This window comes from Aquila chrysaetos, chromosome 4 (genome assembly GCF_900496995.4).
Source record: "Aquila chrysaetos chrysaetos chromosome 4, bAquChr1.4, whole genome shotgun sequence".
In the NCBI taxonomy this organism is placed as follows: Eukaryota; Metazoa; Chordata; class Aves; order Accipitriformes; family Accipitridae; genus Aquila; species Aquila chrysaetos.
The window spans coordinates 51,950,645-51,971,246 of NC_044007.1; the positions used below are offsets into that span (position 1 = coordinate 51,950,645).

The following is a 20,602-nucleotide window of genomic DNA, read 5'->3' on the forward strand; positions in this document are numbered from 1 at the left end:
TCAACATTCTTCTCATACTGAACCCAAAACATAGCACTATACCAGCTACTAGAAAGAAAATTAACTCTATCCCAGCTGAAAGCAGGACAGGGAGAAAAACATTTTCCTGGATTTCAACCCTTCAACAAAGGACATCTACAAACCTGCGCAGCTCTGAATGAGCTATCTCCGACATCAGCAGTTTGAGTCAAAGTGGGTTTACATGCCCTGATTGCCATTGGGCCACCTAGACATGTTTAAAATTTCTTCATGAAAAGGTTTTCACTCTCTAATTCTCACATTTCACCAAGAAGTTGTGCTAATTACTATGGTTCAGAGCAACCATTATTTTGCAAGAGAGCTCTGACAATGTGCAACTGTCTGAGACTGTAAAAGCTAATCTTCCAATTTCTTTAATGAGGTGTATGCTATGAAACTACAAAAACTTACTGAGCATAAGGCTCTCAACAGAATCAGTAATTCACTTGACTTGAAGAAGAATAATCTCTCTTTACTTTAGTGTCTCTCTAGGTTTGATTGTGTTGCACCAAAAGGCTGCCATCAGGCAATGTGATATACATCATATGTACCATACACATGCGGAATACTGAAGCCTCTTTTCTCATACCTGACTGATGGTGTTTGACTACCAGGGCTTTGATGCCCTGCACGTAAAGGTGAACACACAAACCATGGATGCTGTCTGGGAAGCAGCCGTCATTTTGGAGTCTCCCACGTTCAAACTGGGGCTATTGGAAGGTGGCCAAGAGTAATTATGAACTGTGAGGATGCTGCAAATAGCCAACCTCTTAAGAGTGCATGTGTGTGCATTTCCACAATTAAAAGGGCAGCAAAAGAGACCTTTCATAGCCTATGGGTGGTGTTTGGCCTTAGCTTAGATCTGTATACTAACAAAAAAATTGAGAAAGCGATGGCATGGGGGTGGGAGAGGAGCACTGTTTTACTACTTTTATATCTGCTATATAGGATGACTCCAGAAATGTTCTTGTCCCATTCTCACCATGAATTGTTTGTTTGGCTGGCTCAGGCTGCTGTTTCGGTGGCCTGTTTCTGCTAGATAGGAAATCTTCTGCTTCACAGTTTATGGAAGATACCACCAATAAACCTGTTGAGCAAAGTGGGTGAAACCACACGCTGGTAGCTACCCGTGTGAATTTGTATGTTAGGGTTGACTTGTTTTTGTCTTTTAACGGGAGTATTTATTTTGTGCTGTTTTACAAGACTGCTTTGACAATACAGTCTAGGAAACCTAATTTTCCAGCTCCTTTAATAAGCCACATCCTACAAATCCGAAGAAACCGGTTTAACCAGTGCACAGAACCATCAACAGGAAGCTTTACAAGGACTAGCTGATAAGCTCCAGTCTGTGTATGGGTGGTTTTCCTCTGTGCTAAATAGCTGAACTCTTATTTTAACCACAGCCGGTCCTGCCTTGCCACTGGACTGCCGAAGGCTGGACCCAGAGCATTGTCACTCAGTGTGTGCCATCCCCGGGGCTGAGAGCTCTCAGTGCCACAGGACAAGGACACGTCACTTTACAGGTTGAGAGCAGCAAATAAGGGCAGCTACCAGAGAAAGGAGCCCTAGGCTATCATCCACACTGCAGCTTTCTTTGCTGTGACACTCACAGTCAAAAGCCAGTGAAACAATTGCTGAAAGCGCTAGCTATTTTAAAGCCCAGCTATCGAATTCACCACTCAAAAATATATTCTGTATAGATGTTTTCAAAGCTGGGTTCCTCAAGCTAAGTGAAAGGCTGTCATGCTGCGACAGAAAGGTCAGGGGTTTCGGAGAGAGCTCAGAGAGCCTGACTCCAGCTCGGCTCAGCACCTGTGTCCTGCACGACCATGCACGAGCTGCTGGGGATGAGGTCCGGAGCATGGGAAGGAGCCCCAGGAGGGTTTTCTATCCATTGCAATACCTGTGCTCCTACATGTCACAGGGAACCAGAGAGGACACCTGCTTTAGAGGTCTTAAGGTACTCAGAAACTCTGTTATTTTAGGATGAACTCATAAAGCAGATTCACCTGACTTTCCTGAGGTCCTTTTCATCCAGAATGCCTATTAACTTCAGTGACTGCAACAGCATCTAGAACCCTCAGAAAACCAGGGTATGTGCTCAGATTACTTACGGCTAGACTTAGCTGGCCTTAGGGGCGACACAAAGTGTTGACTTTGCATTTTATTTTATCTATCGCTGTGGCTCTTTATCCATAGGACAAAAAGCATTTCCAAAACTGTGTGTCTTATCCTTATTGTACCTGTATTCTAGATAAAGAGATTTTTATTATGATTATGGAAATGTTCTGGAAAACTGTGTCTGCTGACAAAGATAAGCCAGTTGAATAGCAGAAGCTTACTCACTGTTTTCTTAGCAAGAAAAATATTCAGTTATATTATCAGGCATAATGACTGATCTATGAATTAAGATAAAATGCTGCACATACCCTACAAATACTTTTTTGCAAAAGATGGAGAAAAGAGTTTACAAATCAAATATTTAATCTTTTTTTCGCAGGTAATATTTCTATCAAGTTTATGCATGTATTTTATACACATCTCAGAAATTACTCGTTCTCTGTGGAATTTGCATATACCTTATGAATAAGTATTTTTTGCTGTAAGAAATTCCCAGAGCATACATCTATTTCTGCACAAAACAGACTAAAATTAGAGGGCTGCTTTTCAGCATTTGATTCCACATGTATTTGTTGTAAAGACAATAATCAGCTGCTAGTCAGACAATAGTTAAGTCAACAGTTCTGCATGCATCTGTTTGCTACAAAAGCTGTTTCTAAAAAGCTGTCGTCTCTCAGAGCCAGCTTCTGCAATATTTATGTTGATTACTACCCTTCACTTCATTTAATTGTACATGTGAGAATAAATGCGAGGAAAATTTTGCTCGAGCCAAGTAACGCCCACTAGAATTCAATTCATAAAACCTGTGGTTCAATGTAATGTCAGAATTTCTGTTGACCTGGTTCCATGTCTGATGGAAACCACAGGCTACGTACACAAATTAGTCCACAGGAACGTATGTGGTTCTCGCCCACAGCAGTTGTATGAGAACAGGTATGTTCAAAGGTCAACTCTCAGTGGGATGGTTTAGTCTATATGCAACCTGTTCAGGTAGTCTATTTAAAACCTGAAAACTCAAGAATAAAGTCATGAGGCACATGGGGAAATTGTCTCAGGAAAAAAAACAGAGAGGGCAGGTTTGTCTACCTTCTTTATAAGCAGATAGGAGCTAGTTTCACTTCTGAGCTGGGTGACACTGCAATAAAGAACCTATTTTGCTGGTGGGAACACAACGACAGGCACCGTGCCTTTGCAGTAAGAGAAGTCCCTGCTGACTGCTGCTGTATAGGTCCCACCAGTGCCTATGGCTGCAATCCGGGCTGCAGCTGCACTCCTCACACACCCCCCGGGAGCCCCTCTGCCTGCATCTGCCCTGAAAACAGGGATCCCACTCCTCACCTTGCCACAAACACCCCCCGCTGTGCATTTACCAACCAGCACTTTGCATCCAGGAGGACACAATGGCGTGACTGGGATCTGTCATGTTTATAATTTATCTTGTAAGACTCAGGATAATCTTAACACCTTTCCCTGAAGCTGTTTTCTTGAGTCACTTGTCCGATAAGCCTCCCGCCACAGGCAGCCCTGACAACCCAGCTAGCTGGATGGCTACCCTTACACCCACTAATAGATCTTAGGATGTCATTCAGCCATTGCTAAACTTGCTCCAGGCAGGTTTGGCCACGCGCCCCTCTCACACTTAGCACCCCGCACTACCGTTGAAGAAATGCAACCAGATTATGCCTAGTTTACTCCAACTGATTTTCATTTTACGCAAGTTATTTGTATTATGGAGACACAGGTCTTAAAAATCCATGGGCTAGCATTTCCATTGACTCATACTTCACCCGAGGAAGGAGTGTACGTTGCAGCTTCCACCTTCACAGACTACTTTAAAGGCCATTACTATGTTTGTGGTAAGTGGCAATGGCATGCTGCGCTCTTGCACGAGGATGCTGACCCTGCCCTTTCCCCCGCGCCCCATGGATTGCCTTTGCAGAAGCAGCATTTGGAAACACAGTACCTGCCGTTTCTGGTATCGTGTTGCCGCATGTTCTTGATAAAATGAACCTTCTTAAAGTTCTTTGGTCTGGGTGATCCTGAGAGCGTCCGACATCTGAAAAATAAATTGGTTGCGGGTGAGGCGTGGGAGAAAAAAAATGAAAGTACTCAGTTCCCAGCTGTACGGCCAAGAAGTCTACACAAAGGCAGGAAGGAAAGACGAGACAAATGATTCAAGTCACCCTGTGTTAGGAATCAGCAAGAACAATAAAGACAATAAGTCTGGAAATGCGACAGCTCAAATAAAAAAAATTATTTAAAGTAATAAGAAAAGGCACCACCACGCCTCCCTTCATGCAAAAAAACCATATAATAAAAAAAAATCTGAGCAAAATAAAACTTCCTGTAATCTGCTGTGACAGCTTAGCCCAAGCTTTCAGAAGAAAAAAGAAAATTAAACTAAAACAAAACCTGGTAAATATGCAATTTTCCCCCTCACACCAACACCCACACTTCTGTATCCTCCTCAGCTATTGATAAAAGAGCTATTGAGGAAAGTTCTTTCTTGTTTTAATTTTAGAAAGATTTAAAATCTCTCATTTGCAAGGATAATTCCTATTTGCTTTTAACTCTACATATCACTTTTCACATTCCTGACAGCATACAAAACAACTGAAAAGAAAATAAATTACCTCAGGAAAAAAAAAAAAATCTTTCTTCAATACATTAATCCTTAAATCTATTTTACATCTGAACGCACTTTTAAAATTGCGGTTAGAGAAAGAAATTGCCAGAGGGAGGAGAGATGAGACAAACAGCAATATCCGCCCCCCTCCAGCCTTGTTCTTTTTAATCAGCTGAAACCACAACGCGTGTGAAAGCTTTTTCTGTTTCATCTCAGTGCTGTTTTGTTGCAAGGCATGGCATGACGCGCAGGCACCGGAGATAACTCCTGCGCTCGCTGCGTGGCCAGGGCTGCCAGACCGCAGCCGCTGCATCCTCCGTGGGAGCTAAGGGACAAGCATCCTCTGCCGGCACACGGAACCAGCACAGTCCCTCTGTGTTGAGGCTCCCTAACCTATTTTTCCCATCGTCTCCTATGCATAGGCAGAGTTCAGCAGCTTCCCAACCCCAAGAGGTCCTTTTGTTGGACTGAAACCACAGACCACCAGTCCCAAGACACCAGGGACTGCCAGTCCCCATTGCTGTACCCAAACACCATCACACTGCATGGGCAGACCCCAAGTGGGGGACCCCATCACTTTGCCACTTCTGCCTTCCTCCTGTTACTAAAATCCTTGAGATTCCCTCACCCTCTGGTTGCAATTAGCCTTGTTAGCGTCTTCATGGGAAAATACCACCAAGAGAGAGGTTCTACCACTAATTCTGCAAATTAGCAAGTAAAAATACTGCCTTGCAAACCATACTTTGTTTATATCTTTTGCCAATTATACGTGTTTGAATTATTTATGAGAACGCTTCATAAAATGTTGGTAAGTGTTCAACAGTAAGCTTGGTAAAAATAATCAAGCCTTGGTAATAGGCCAGTTGGTACAGCCTCTGCTATTAAGTCTTTGCTTCGAGGTGGGGAGAGACAGCCCATCTGCATGTGGATAAACAAGGCTATAGGCTAAACATCAATATAAACCAGATGACCTACAGGTGCCAAGATAAAGAGACATTCAAAATTAAGCTCCTGCCTTGCCAAACAGCTGACCTGGAAGCATACCACACACTGGTCAGATTACTGATCAGCCTGTTTCTGAACTGTTAAGCAGTTGCTCCATTTTCCATCACCCCAGAGGACTGACTAGTGACTAATTACTGCGGTCCCCAGAGAAGCCGTGGCCTCTTGGATGCAGAAATAAAACCACACTGAAGCTGCTGATATAACAAGGATGGGGACATATTTATTAGTGAGGTAGCAGTCACAAACCTACCAGCCAACAAAGAAAGACAGTAACACTGGTTACCGAAATAAGATTGCTTGTGCTCAGAGAACAAATGATAGAAATCCATAAAAAATAAGAATACTAAAAATACTAGCCTTCAAAAGCTTACTTTATTAAACCAGCTGTACTTACTTTTTAAAGGTACTATGTTAGAGGCTAGTCATTCCTGTTAGTGACAACTAAACCTCTCTATTAATCGAATCTGGCTTTTTATTTCCTGACATTTTATTTAAATACTGCCTCTTTATTTAATAACCTAAAGCCAGGGAACACGTAATTCATGTCACCTACCACCTTGCAGGGTGTGTGAGGTTTCACTTTACCCACTGTGAAGACCATCTTAATGTGAACTCCCAGCTACTTTCCAACATGTGCAGGGACAGCAAGTCTGTCCATGCATGTGCCTTACAGAAAAGTAACCAGAGAGAGAGTAAATAAAATGACCTCCGCAGTGGGGCATTTTCCTCAATGTCCTCCAGAGTCTCCAGAGAAGATCGCTGGGAGATCAGCCGACGTCTGCAGAGAAAACAGAACACAAAAGATCACCGTGGGTTAGAGGGCATGAGAAAGTCCTCAGAGCTGTTACTTGGTAAAGCTTACAAACTGCAGTCCACTAGCTGAACTGTACCTTTGGATATTAATCAATTTTGTTCTGTTCTGCTTACCTTGCTAAATCAATTTGATCCCAACCAGAAGCAAACTTACTCCATAAAAGCTTCTATAGCAAAACAGAAGCTGAAACTTCCCAACAGCTCCTCCTCAGTTTGTGCTTTCAGGTTTTCCTTCCTTCAAGGGTTTAACACCCACCTAACACCAGTCCCGCATTTGCTGTGTTATAGCTTGCAATGCTACAAGTACCGCTTTTTGATAAAATAATGCAGGAATAGATCCACAGAGACTGCCTGTCGTTCACACTGCCAGCAGGGACACTTCTCTTTGCTCCTTGCCCTTTTTACCAAATAAATGCCACTTGTTTCTCAGTGATGTCCATCTCATCACTCCTGAGAGGACTGACTGAAGAGAGATGAAAGATGATGGAGCCATCAGCACTGGGCACAAAACAGCAGTTTAAAAGGGAGCTCTGACCATCCCTGTGAGCAGCACAGATGAGTTTAGTCCTGTTTTAAACCAGTTTTCTACAGCTGAGTCAGATCCCTCATTCACCTTCAGTGAAATGAAGTAAGGAAATCTTAGCATTTCCAGTTTTCTGACTGTTCTAGTGGGCAGGGAAGATGTCCCAGTACAGGCTTGTTTTTAGCAGCAATTGCTGCTGCACAGCCTCCAAACACCCTGATGGCAGCCCAAAATGAGGAGCCGCCTCCAGCCCTCCAAAAAACACTGTAAATACAAAAAATAAATGCATAAGATACAGCCCACCCACAGGCACATAATGAAAAATTAAGCTAGCAATCATCAAAACGACCCCGTTGCAGCAACAGCCAGCAGAGCGAAGGTGCCGTGTCATGCCGCAGCACCCGGCTAGCACAAGGAATGTCAGCGCCCATCGCTCCTAGGGGCCATTGCTGAGGTGTACAGTATCTTGCCAGTGATTTTATGAGAATGAACTTAAATGACAAAAGTCCTCATAGACTACCAGTATTTTTTCCCCCAATTACCTTAATACCCTTCCCACTGAGCTGTCTTACTCCCTTACTCTGCAAGTAAAGAGTTTCCAGAATCTCAGTGCGTTACGAGCACCACTGTGCTTGGAAGGGTGCTCATTAATTTATTCCTGGGCTGTATGTTCACAATAAATTGTTTTCTCTGATGCCAGTGTAAGCAGTTTCTAATCCTTCTTGCAATTTGCTAGCCCCTCCAGTTGTGCTGCTACAACTGTTCCTGCAGCCGTGCTGCAAATCTGATTACCAAAATGTTTTTCAGTTCAAAATAACCCTGAGGTTCAGTGATTCAGTTTACTACTAGTTCAAACACCAGATTTCTATCACTAACACCCTGACAACACATTTCAGGACAGTTTGAATATGTATGTGGCTTTTCGTGTACTTAGAAAATCATAAAAAAAACCCTCAAACAATTTATAGAGCAACTAAGTGTGAGGTGTAATCCTCTTAGGAAAATATGCAAACCTAAATCCCCTCAGGCTTTGTCTAAACTAGAAATGTAGACGATCTGGTGCAAGACAGAATACACCTTCAAAATGCTAAGAAAAAACAAAGTCTGCATTTCAGGGTGTGCTGAACTTGCTGCTGTACTCAGGGAAGAAGAGACCAAACATCTGTCTCCGGTGCCCATAGGTGCTCCCTCAGCTCCATCCAGGCAGAGGACACAGAGATGCTCTTACAGGGAGAAATTCAGATCAGGAGGAGCTCTGCCTCCATTTTCAGTTACATTGGTCCATAAACAAAAGTTGGAAGTTTCAACTACCAGGACCACTGATGTAGCAGACGATAGCTCTTGCTTTTTAATACCTCTTTATACATCATTAGCTTACTAACACACTTAAATGATGGTACCCTCCCATCTTGTGGTGTTACAACACCAAAAGTATACTTTGTGTTTTGTTAGTCAAGGAGAGATAAACAAGAGTACAACCTTGCCAGCTTCTGTGTATTAAATTTGTCAAACTAGTCACACAGTGTTTCCCCTAGATGCCTGTTAGATGCAGTAAGGTGCTTGTACAACACCAGATGCATATTCCAGCCACCACTGCAACCCTCCCCCAAGTCTCTCCTCGCCCAAAGTTATGCATCATCCTCAACTTCACTGCCAACGGCTTGGTGGAGATGGGTTTGAAGATTCTACATTTGCATCTGTTATTAAGGCAAATGCATTGGTTGGCAGAAACACAGGCGACTGCATTTCATCAGCTCCAGGGCAGCTTTAAACGCTGGTCATCCAGTTGTCTGCTGACTGTTCAGATTCCTCTGGCTTCCCTTGCTGGTCACAACTTCGTAAACCCAGCATCAGGGATGCTGCCTTCTGGTTTTTGCTTGCTAACCTCAAATGCTACACAGGTAGGATGAGAATTGCTGCTACCCCTCTTGGCACAAAAGAGCTCACACTGATTTTCACCAATAGTGATTCTGCAGTATTTTGGGGACCTAACATGGTAAGTGAGTCTGTACAAAGAAGGGGGGGAAGCTCTCTGCTCACCCAAGCTTGGGAGAGGAGCACTGATACCTGAGCTCCCTCTCAACTAGTGTGAACATAAGCACGACTCTGGATAAATTCATCCAGGAAGGAAGGAAGGAAGCAAGCAGATAAACGCCCCCCAAAATAACCAGCAATGAAGAAGCATGAGTCACGCAAAAGCCTGCAGTGATATAAAAGGGGGCTGCCCCAACCTAATCCGCTCCCTGTACTGGCATCGGTAGCAGTGAGAGCGAGGATATCCAGTCCAGCACCCACCCAGCTGAAAAATACTACATCTTTCACCTCTCCCCAAAATCATTAGTTTTAATTGGTTCAGCTCCCTCCCTCCACAATCACAGGAGCACCAGTGAGGCAGATTTGCAGCAACTCTGCTGAAATCCGTTCATACTGCCCAGGAATTGCACCCTCTTTTCACTGAAGAAGCTCAGCTGCAATGAAGTATGTGCAATTTTTCCACTTTATCTTAAATCTTTATTTCGAGGCCTAATTAAGATGACCGAAATACCAATATTTTATAAACTTTCCACAGCTGGATATTATACCAGAAATGCCAGTTAATGAACCTACCTGCTGTGAATCAAGTCACATCCTGTGCCACACACATAGGAAAAAAACCAATTTCAGAAAAGCAAAGCTTTTGAAAGGGTGTTCCAGGGAATACAAGCAAAACCAGTTTTTCATTGTCTTCATTAAAAATTAATTGCCTCAACTGGTGTTTAATATTTAAATTAATTTATCATCTTTCTTTCTTCAGGCAAGCAGTCAGGGCTTGTCTATACAACTTCTAAAAGGTTATTTCTCAAAAATTGATTAACATGCTATAGCAGCTGGTATATGTAGACACTTGCACTGAAATAACCCAAACTGGTTTAAATCACACATCACCATCATTCTGATGTACAGCAGTGTTGATACCTATTTTATAATAAAAAAATGTCCTATTTCAATAATAATTAGGGGAAAAGCCTTCTATTGTTAAGGAAGGGTATCTATACACAGACCAAAACAAAATAGCACTATGTGACTCATACAGGATTCAGGCTTTGGGATAAGTCTTTAGGCAGATGCATTTTTGATATAAAATGCTTTAAAACTTGCGCAAAGTAAATGTCAGCCAGCTAACACACTACAATACAATTGCCCTTAATAACAAAATTAAAGATGTTTCAGTAAAAATGTTAATTTCTCCTAGTTCACGGAAAGCCTTAAAAAAATTCCTCCTAGTTTAACTACCACATCCTGGCTATACCAAACTCACCCCTCTCTCTCCGCACCCTCATGCACACAGAAGAAAGCAGTTTAGCTCTGGAAAGATGACAACCTCCTAGTTCTAACCATCAGCCCCTGTAGGACATTGTCAGTCACAGTCTCATGCAACTTACAGGGTTTTTTTGTTTTAAAATCATGTAATACCACTTTCCCTTAAACACCTATCTAAAATTTTTTTTTCCTGTTTCCTCCCTGTTCCCTGTGCAATTGTTGCATAAGCCTAGAAATAACCAATACCCTACAATCAAACTCCAAGCCCAGTCCAAAGAGACTAAAGATACATTTGATGCCCTGGTATTTTAAATGGTTGTTTTCTAAGATATACATGACCCTGTTTGCATACTGGATTTATCTTTGACCAGCTGTCTGAATCTCGGTAGGAAGTTTCTTAAAACCTAAAATGTTGTCTCCATTTCCCCTCTCTAAAGTCAGATTAATATGTGGCTCAGTTGCAAAAATGGAATAACATACAAGGACAAAAAAAGAAATAAAATACAAGGACAAATAAAATAAAGCAGGTCTGTGACCAAAACAGCAAACAGCCAGTGAGTGGACTGCAAAAAGATTCACCGTAACCAACCCATCAATCAGTGGAAAATTATCTTCGCTGTCAATTGCTGCAAAATACTCAGCTCAATTATGTTAAACATACAAAATCTTAAGCTCCCTAGACAAGAGATGATAAAAAAATGGAGCTGCAATCAGAACACTGGATAAATTCATCCAGGAAGGAAGGAAGGAAGCCGATGATAATCCAAGAGATAAGGAAAAATAAATCCATGTGTAATGACTTTCTAGCACAGCTACAAAACCAGGAAGAAAAAGCTGCATTTTAAATACGCCTAATTTTTGTGAAAGTTGTGGGTGTAGATCCCCCCTCCTTCTGTTAAGATTACAAACCTACAATGGCTGAAGCCAGTAGCGTGGGTGCCGCTGGCTCCCAGAACAAAAGCACCCCTCAGGACAAGCTTCTCCACTTTGTCTGGGAGAACTGAATCCCTTCAGAGATGCAGTGATGATGGGACACATGAGTGCTAATTATCCAAACATCTGCCGACTGCGTTAGCATTGATGGGAGAACTTGGGAGGGCAAAGACTTTTCAGCAGCTGAAGACTGTGGATAGTTCACACACCCACTGGGTCACCCCCTCCCTTCAGGTGGCCAGGGAAAATGGACGTGCACAAACAAGAGCCACGGGGCAGAAACATGAGGGCTATTACCTTCTGGTCACAACCGCGTTCCTAATATTGTGGCTTGGGAGAATCAGAAAAGCACAAGACTGCTTGGCACTTGGAAAATGCTGAATTCCTTATTTTCACTGTGCCTTCATCACAAAAGACATGTCCTACGCACAGGATGACGACCCTAGATATGTACACAAAGGGAGTGGAAAGAAAGTCATTATAAAACTTGCAGCAATGGGGAATGAGATCAGGATACCCGTAAGGATACCTCAGGGCCTGCCTAGAGGTGTAAGTGGAGGGTTTCCCTCTGCCATCCACCCACCCTTCTGAAAGGTGCCAGCTCTGGACTCAAAAGAGAAGCTCTTGCCCAAAAGCCAACCTACTATTGCCCAAAAGCCAACCTAGCCCTTTGCAAACACTCCCTGGGGAGTTACCAAAACATGCTCTGGATGTGCAGCTCCCGTAAGTCAAACCAGGCAGAGCATCACCTTGATCCAACCTCTATGGGAACAGCAACCCTAGGGCTGTTTTTTCATTGTGCTTCATAATGTTCCCTCCAGCACCAAAATGGCTTGACCAATAAAAGGAAAACAAGGAGAGTATTCAATGAGATCTAAGATCAGCCTTCTAGGTGCTAGAATGGGGGGAAAAAAACCCCAACAAAACTACAAGTAAATATATATTACATATTACAAGTAAATGTATATAGATATAAACACAGTTCTGGCCTATAGTCCACAACCAACCCCAGCTGCTCAGTGTTTTAGCTCCTTCAGCACATGCTGGCCACAAACATATCTTCCAAGCAGCTCTGAGTTTCGAATAAGGTACATTTACCATTTTCCTCCCTAACTCCTTTGGAGTTAGGATCCGAGTATGAACAGAATCGCAGCTGCCGGCTCTCTCCTGGGCCAGGGGACCAGGTCGTCAGCAGAGAGCTGCCAGACACCAGCAATGCCCTGTCCCTGGCAGCCCCGGCCCCTTCGTCACCCTGGGGAAACCCAAGAGCCACTTCTCTCCAACTCCTTCTCAGCCTGCTGGCTGAACGCCTCTGCCCAAACTCCCAGGCTAGGCTGTCATCAGTTAATACACTCTTCTGAAATATTATACAAGACATCAGCTGCATACGAATCCCCATTCACTTCCTGACCCCTGACTCCATGACCCAGCATGAACCCGGATGAAAGACCGGCTAATGAGTCACCTCTTGCCCTCCCTCTGAAGTTTTTACTGGGATTCCTATGTCCCAGCTCATTTTCTTCCTATCTTTTGCCAATATCACAGGAAAACAAACACAGGAAAAACAAACCCTGAGACTATTAAAAATTATTAAGGGAAACAGAGTAACCAGGAGCTACCCAAACAGATATAAAGCAGTATTTAATTGTGTGCTATCATAATTACGCAGCAGAGCCATTCTCTGCAAAGGACATCAAACTCCACTTAGGACTTCCAAGCTGTAAAGCATATTGGCAAGGCTGCCCACAACGGGAGTTAAAAGCATCTGGTGCATGCTGGAAATGGGTTATTTTGTTAATTCAGCAGCCTAACCCAAACACACAGAGAATATACCAAGAGACCTCCACTTAGCTGTCACCTCCATGCAGGCAGGATGCAAACATGGTTTAAGACCACTGCCTTCTGCAGTGGGCTGTGAAGGAAAGTCTCTGACGCAGAAATCCTGAGCTAGCAGGACCCCCAACAACCTGCTCTTCTTGGGATACGTATTGCAAGGAGAGAGACCTTCAAACCTTAGGCTAGTGATAATTAGGAGAATAATGCCACGCCAAATGCCACCTCAGTCTCCATCAACCTTTCGGGGGTAAGGAAGATGGGTAGAAAACAAGGGGATGAGGCTATGGCATGAACATGCCTCCATGCCAGACTCCTCCCAAACCGATGTCCCCCCTGCACTGAGTAACCTACCTATATTGCCATCCAACTCCTTCTCCAAGCCTTAGCCACCCACAATACCCAAGGCAGAAGCTTTGAAATACACAGCACTCAAACGGCTGCCTGCTGGCCTGCCTGCATGTAACATCTCAGCATAAAAAATACCTACATTGCCATCCCAAAGGTAGGATTTTTTGTGTGTACAAATCATACTCATGTCAAATACAGAGTACAAAAAGAAAAGAAGTAAGAATGAAGGAAATCAACGTGACAATACTGAAGTATCCCACTGACCTTTCATAGCATGGCAATACAACATAATGCTCTGTTCACAAATTATTATGTAGCTTTACACACGTGATCCTTCAAATGGCCCACAAAATTCTAGCATGGCTCCATCCCAATGTCCCAGAGGGATCATCTGGGTCTGGTTATATCAAATATAAAATCAGGAGTACCAGCACTGCGAAGAGACAGGGGACTTACTTACACTAGAATTGCTGAGAAGCAAGCTGTTCACTCACAAAGCATTTGTATAGTGTGAATGTGTATACACACACATGTGTGCTGAAGAACAGAAGGTATGGTAGAACTGGGTTTTGGCAGTTTTTTAGCATCTTGCACAATTCAACTTGATATATTAATTATTAGTCTTGCTAGAAGACATGTTTCTGGGAGAAGATGCATTCAAAATTAGGCACTGATATGAAATCTCTAGTGAAGGAAAAAAACAGGGTTGAGTCTAGGGAGAATGGAAGAGCAATCACCACATGTTGTTGATTCTGGGGGCCCTTTCATTTTCACCTTCCCCAGATGGATTCCCAATTCACCAAAGACAGATCTTGTTTGAAACCTACTATCTTCCCTCTGCAGGCAGCTGCCTCTGCACCCAGTCCTCCTACTGTTGGCTCTACCCAAGCCATAGTGAGGAGCTACAGCTGCAATTCAGTAAGATTCATTTAAAGACAGCAGAGCTCTCACAGATCCTGAAGCACCTAAAATCTACATCCTCTATTATCTGTAACCAATGATTTACAGATTCACTGTCTTCACTTTACTGACTCTGCAGCAACGTGATAGCTTTCAGAAGGTTTCTGTGCAGTGATTTATTCTGAGTATGCCCGAACACTGCCACAGCTATATTTTTCAGAACAGCCATTTCCTCATAACCTAACACATATTATCATGGTAAGACATCAATGGACACCAGCTTAATTAAAGACACTCAAAACTAGCAAAGGAGCAAGCAACAAGATTAATCATCTGTCCCTATGAAAACAGGGATTCTTGCCAAAGCAGATACAACAGCACTGTAAAGAACATATAAATTCTCCATCTTTATGTCCTTTTTCTACAGTAAAACCCACATACCATAATAGCCTTTGTCCAACCAACATTAAACTAACAGATTCTTCATGTGTCATTTCTGCATGACAAACTCTGTGCATTGTAAAACGATGAATATTTAGGTCTGTCCACAAGCAACATTGCTCCTTAAAAGTCACATCCTAAGGATATCTATTCCTAACAAAAGAAATGAAGAAACAACACTTAAACCGAGGACGCTACTTGAGTAAGCCACACTGCAAGACCAGTTTTTAAAGTATCAAATCCCATAATGTTGTATTTCAGAGCAGCCAAGGTTCTGGATTTAACTAAGAAACTCACAAGTCGAGGCTATGTGCAGTAGATATTGTAACACACAGAAACACATCTATGCACTACTAAGTCATCTGAAAAAAAAAAGATTTTAATTCTAGCCTGCATACATAACTATGCAATTAAAACCTCTGCCTTTTCCAGTTTGTTTTCCTCTATTTCATTTGCAGTATTTCTTAGGTTACCTGCAGCCCAACCTCATATCCCTGTCTTGCCTCCAGATGCACATGTGCTATCTGTGAAAACATATTCTGCAATCCCACATCTTAACATTAGACTTAGAAGAGATCTGAGCAGGCACTTAAAAAATCTCATTGCTAAAAAAATGTATCCTAGACACTGTGAATTGCCGGGATAAAGTTCTTTTGACGGAAAAAAGAAAGTCCCCTGTGTGAGCAGGACATAAAGACCAAAACAAACAAGTGAAAGCTAGCATGAGGCATTTCATGCATGAGATATGAATGCTGGCACAGGTGGTGGCAATCAGAGTGTTTATTGGTGCATAGTTTGGATTTAGTTCTGGGCACATTTGCTACAAACTCCCTCTGGATCAGGCACTTTTCCCACCATCCTGTTAACAATCCCAGGAGACAATGCCCTCCTTTCCCTGGCCATGCATTGCTAAAGCCCAAGCCAATTCATATGGTTCAGAGAAGTCAAATATTGGATAGCTTAGATATCCAGTACTGGGTATACTTTTGGATATCTGTGATACCTGTGATAACGCAAGACAGTCCAGTGCCATAATTTTAAACATTATTACATCCACAGGGATTAATGCCTTCTTGCCTGTTAGTTCACGCACAGTCAGTTTTAATGCCAAAGACATCTGAGTACAAAAAGATGTATTTACTTAAAATATTGCATTTGCTTATGCTTTACTTAAAAACACATTTGCAATAACAGAGAGACGTTTCAAAAACAGTACAAGATCCAATATTAGGGTAAAGGAAGGTCCTTACTGTCCAGCAGAACTGCTTTAACATGCCTGCGAGCTGGTGGGCCTGGGGCTCGCAAGAGAGAGCTTTGGTTCTTCCCTGCTCTTCTTGCTAGGGACAGATCCTGGAGCCAACCAGCATGATTCCTCTTGGAAAAGCAAGCTACCTCCTCTTTCCCTTCCTCCCAGCCACTGTGCCTGGGCACGGCATCTTCCCGTTACTGGGCACTGGGTTGATAGGTGGTAGCAGAGGATTAGATCATTTTCTTCTCTCTCTGTTGAGGTCCCTTGCTCAGCATGGCATACCGTAATTGGCACACTCCCAGCCTCAGGCTGCTCTCTCCTGGTACAGATCTCTATTAAAAATTTAAATGTTTTCAGAAATGAGTTTACTCCATTCAGAACACGAAGTTCGCATGATCTGCAGAGTGGAAGACTAGCTATGAACCAAACACGATGGTACGGCTTATCACAGGTACACATACACAGACTAATCATGGTTTAGAGGGTGACAATTAAGAGATCAGATCTCTGTGAGGAACCCTCACTTCTCCCTACTCCCAGTAAGCAAGTATTATGGGGATCTTCATAATACTGGTAACACTTGGTTGTGTAGCTGTATCGTTGCTCACTGTTAAGGTATGGTGGCACAGTAGTGTCCAATATTTAGAGAAGCTTGCCAAGAAGCCTCCCTGCCTGTTTTCACAACAGAGAGCACACAGCAGTCACCCTAATGAACTTTTCATTGACTTTGCAAATGCAGCCTACATCTGCAGGCTGGGGAACTGCCTTTCCCGGGATCAATACTTCCCCCCCAGAGTGTACACCACAATCAGCAGAGGCCGGAGGCTCAGAAAGCATCTCCCCTACTCTCTACTGCAAACAGCCTCTTCGAAGGGCACCGTCCCCACTCACTCACTCAGGGAACACATGCTGTTCTGCCACCCCAGAAACAGCTGGATGTGAAGACCTGAAAGGGTCCCAAATTTATGACCTTTTATATTCTTATATTCCCCACATACTGTCAAAGTGCTGGATTATCAGATGTACAGAAATAATGCTTATTTTGGTAATCTGAGCAGTCTCCTACTTAGTAAATTACTTAATTATTAGAGGACTGAATTTTTCTGGGTGCCAACTAGTTGGTTGGCCAGCAAATACCCAGTACTGAATATCAGTTTTCAATCAGTTTGGGGGGAAAAATAAAGGTCCGAGAAATTTGGACAATGCCCTTAATAACATGCTTTAACTTTTGGTCAGCCCTGAAGTGGCCAGGCAGTTGGACTAGATGAGTGTTGCAGGTCCCTTCAAATGGAAATATTTTATTCTATTCTATTCTCAAAGCAGATTCATCAACACACCAAAAGTGAGGAAAGCTGCCAGAGCGCTCTGCTAGACTGGGTCTACTGATATTTTATATTATCAGTGCAATAAAAAGCATCTCATAGTGACAAATCTGGCTAACAAAGTGCAATTTAGAGGGCTGCTTTAAGACCAGCATTATTAGAAGGCAGCACAAGACCCAGATTTCACATTTACATACTTGGTAAGCTCCCCTGCCTTGGTTCACCCATGTCAGTGCTGTGTTCACTACCTCCAAGCACAGCCATGCCATGCCAGAAGAAGCAGAGGCAGCAGCTCAGGCAGATATAAGAGCAGGCAGCCCTCTTAAAGCACACTGATTGCTGTACCAAATAACTCCAGCAATGGTTCCTGACATGTTCAGTCTCTCCCCAGAACACCCAAAAGATACGTTGCATTCATATTATGCAGTGACTAAGGGAAGAGGTTGGCTGACCTACCCCTAATGTCACAGTGACCCACTTCAAATGTCTCTTGAGCCCTTGACCTCATCTAATCTACAGTGCATATAAGAAAACAAATAGACAAAGCAATCATTAATAATATAGTTGCAGTCCATCTTCTGGTAGAGATGCTTAATTGAGAACAGGTTCACACCCTAACTTTATGGGAACTCTGGAGGATCTGAGTTACCCAGATCTTCCCATCAGAAATTGTTAACTCAAACGTTAAGTTATGGTGAGTTAATATATCCTGTACATTACTTCAGATGGGGGCCTATACACATAGTAGGTGGGGGCAAAAAGTCTAAAAATGACAGTGAAGTCCCAGGAGGGGCAGTCTGTTAGCATATCTCCCTCCTCTGCTGAAGCTCAGTAGAGGCAGGGATGGCTTCCACAGTCCTACATATGATGATGGACCCCTCCCTCACCAAAATGGATTGCCATAGGCTTTACTAACAAAGCATTTAGAAGGGTGTAAGACACCACTCAACATTTCCAAATCTTCCCAGCAGCCAAAGCTGGCTGCCTGAGGTGCCTGTCTCCACAGGTCTGCGAAGCACAGGAGCAAATCACAGCACCAGACCTGAAAAACACCTGGCACATGAACCTGAGTTGATACAGTGGTCGGTCCTCTCAAAGCTGAGGTGCCGTACCCTGACTTAGTCTTAATGATTTCCAGGGCCTGGCAGGAGTAGTGTTGTGGTTACAACTGTAGGTATGCCACGTACAACCTTAGGCAAATGCCATCCATTACTATAGAGGCAAAAAATTATTTAGCTCTTCTTTAGCCGAGACTCTTTTTTTGGCATTTTTTCTTGTTGGTGTTTCATTTGTTTATATACATGCACTTTTTAGATGGTTTTCGGAAGAAAAAACACTAAGCCAGTGCAGAAATGGATATATTTGATATTTAAGGCTTTGCCTATCTGCCTGGAACAAATCAATCACATTACCATTTCCCTAGGGTGAGCAGGCATAAGGATAAAACCTATGTGGATGCAAGCTAACAAAGATTTTCTGTTTTTCTGTCTCTCCCTTCCTTTCTTTTCTCAAAATTGCTGTACTTCCATTGGTACCCTTTAGAGACAAGAGGCTCAAGACTTTTTCCAGAGTTGTGCTACTGCCTAGTCCTCCATCAGTCGGGGGATTTTTCTTGATAACGTAAAACAAGGCACTTTGTCATCTGACTCAGTGGCAATTTTAAAGCTCTGCAATGAATTGTAATGAACTTGCAGCTTGTTAGCAATGAATTAAGTTGATGAAAGGTTACAAGGAACCAAGGACAATTTTTACAGAGCATCTCCAGGCAGTTTTTCCAGGCCATCAGCTCTCTTTTGCTAACCAACGAGCGCATCTTGCACTCTTTAGAAAGTCAACCGCCTGCTTCCCCATAAAAAAACCCAAAGTATTGCCTGATGAAACACACAGAGTCCTTCTCATGCTAAGGGAACACATTTCAAGATTCTGCTCACATGTTTTACTTGGGCATGCTTTGATGTAATAGCATGGGAGAGAAATTTTGAAGGATTTACAGATTAATCAGCCAGAGCAAGGATGTGGGTTAGGACTGCTAGAAGCACGGTCCTCTGGGATAAGCTCAACTTACTGCAGATGAAATGAAATACGCTTTGGGAATGCAAATGAATTAGGATGTCACAAAAACTAATTCAATTTGGACCAGCAGGGTTTTAAATTTGGTTAGTTACCTACAAGATCTTTATTTAACTGTAAACCTGGCACAATACCTACTATGATCACCACTTTGGACATCATTTACTGATATTTTAAAAATTAGGCTTGATAACGTAATTCTAACAGGTTTTCAGGTCACATTTATATTATATATATGTATATTTCTATGAACTTGCACAATTACACATGCTCTTTAACAGATTTGCAGAACAGTGGGATCTTTCATACACATAAAAAAAGGGTAAGATTTTCATTCATATCATCAGTGTGGAAGAGATAAGTGGAACAAGATGGCTAATTAGTCATTCTCCATTTCAATCCTCAATAACCACAAAGAGAGTTTGTTTTTTTACTGCAGGCATCGTCTTACATCAAACAATTTGTAGATAAGAAAAAGAAGTTCTCTTCCTGAAGGCACATAAGCAAGTATTTTGATATAAAAAGATGAAACAGCATTAGAAATTAACTGTAACACTTCTTCCCTTCCCTAGCCACTTCAGTATGTCCATCAGGATGCATTGCTAATATGTAACTATATTATCCAGACTGACAAATTTTGCACAGACTGCTGTTTTGGTACTACAGAGCGCAAACCATTAATAGCTGACTGCCTCATTCAAATGAAACAACGCAATTATCAGCTGTAACTTACACAATTAATACTACTGCTGCCAGCATTTTCAGCAGAGATTTGGTTCTTTTATAGCTCATTTGAAGTCTTTAGGGGATGTGTTATTAGTACATCTGTCCTGCTGTAAACATAATTATCATGCAAAATTCCATTTATCATGCTGATCAGGAAGCACTTTCTATCAGCTTTTCAGCTTGGGAACACTGATAAACAGGCAAGGGAATTTGAGTGCCCTGGCTAGCCGGGGCTGTGCTCACTGCCAGGAGCATTTCTGTTGCTTTCCAGCTGAGCCCATGGCAATTTTCTGAATAGGCACGAGGCTTGTGCTGACCTGCGAGCTTGGGATACGTCATATTTGAGCTTGGGGTACACCGTATTTGACACT

General features: G+C 42.7%; 1 protein-coding gene across 1 annotated transcript in view; it reads right to left on the reverse strand.

Moving 5' to 3' along the window:
• Positions 1-20,602, reverse strand: part of CABLES1 (Cdk5 and Abl enzyme substrate 1) — a 75,695-nt gene that overhangs the window by 32,594 nt on the left and 22,499 nt on the right. The window contains 2 exon segments of the mRNA XM_030011956.1: positions 4,103-4,195; positions 6,477-6,548. Coding sequence (XP_029867816.1) covers positions 4,103-4,195; positions 6,477-6,548 — 165 coding nt within the window.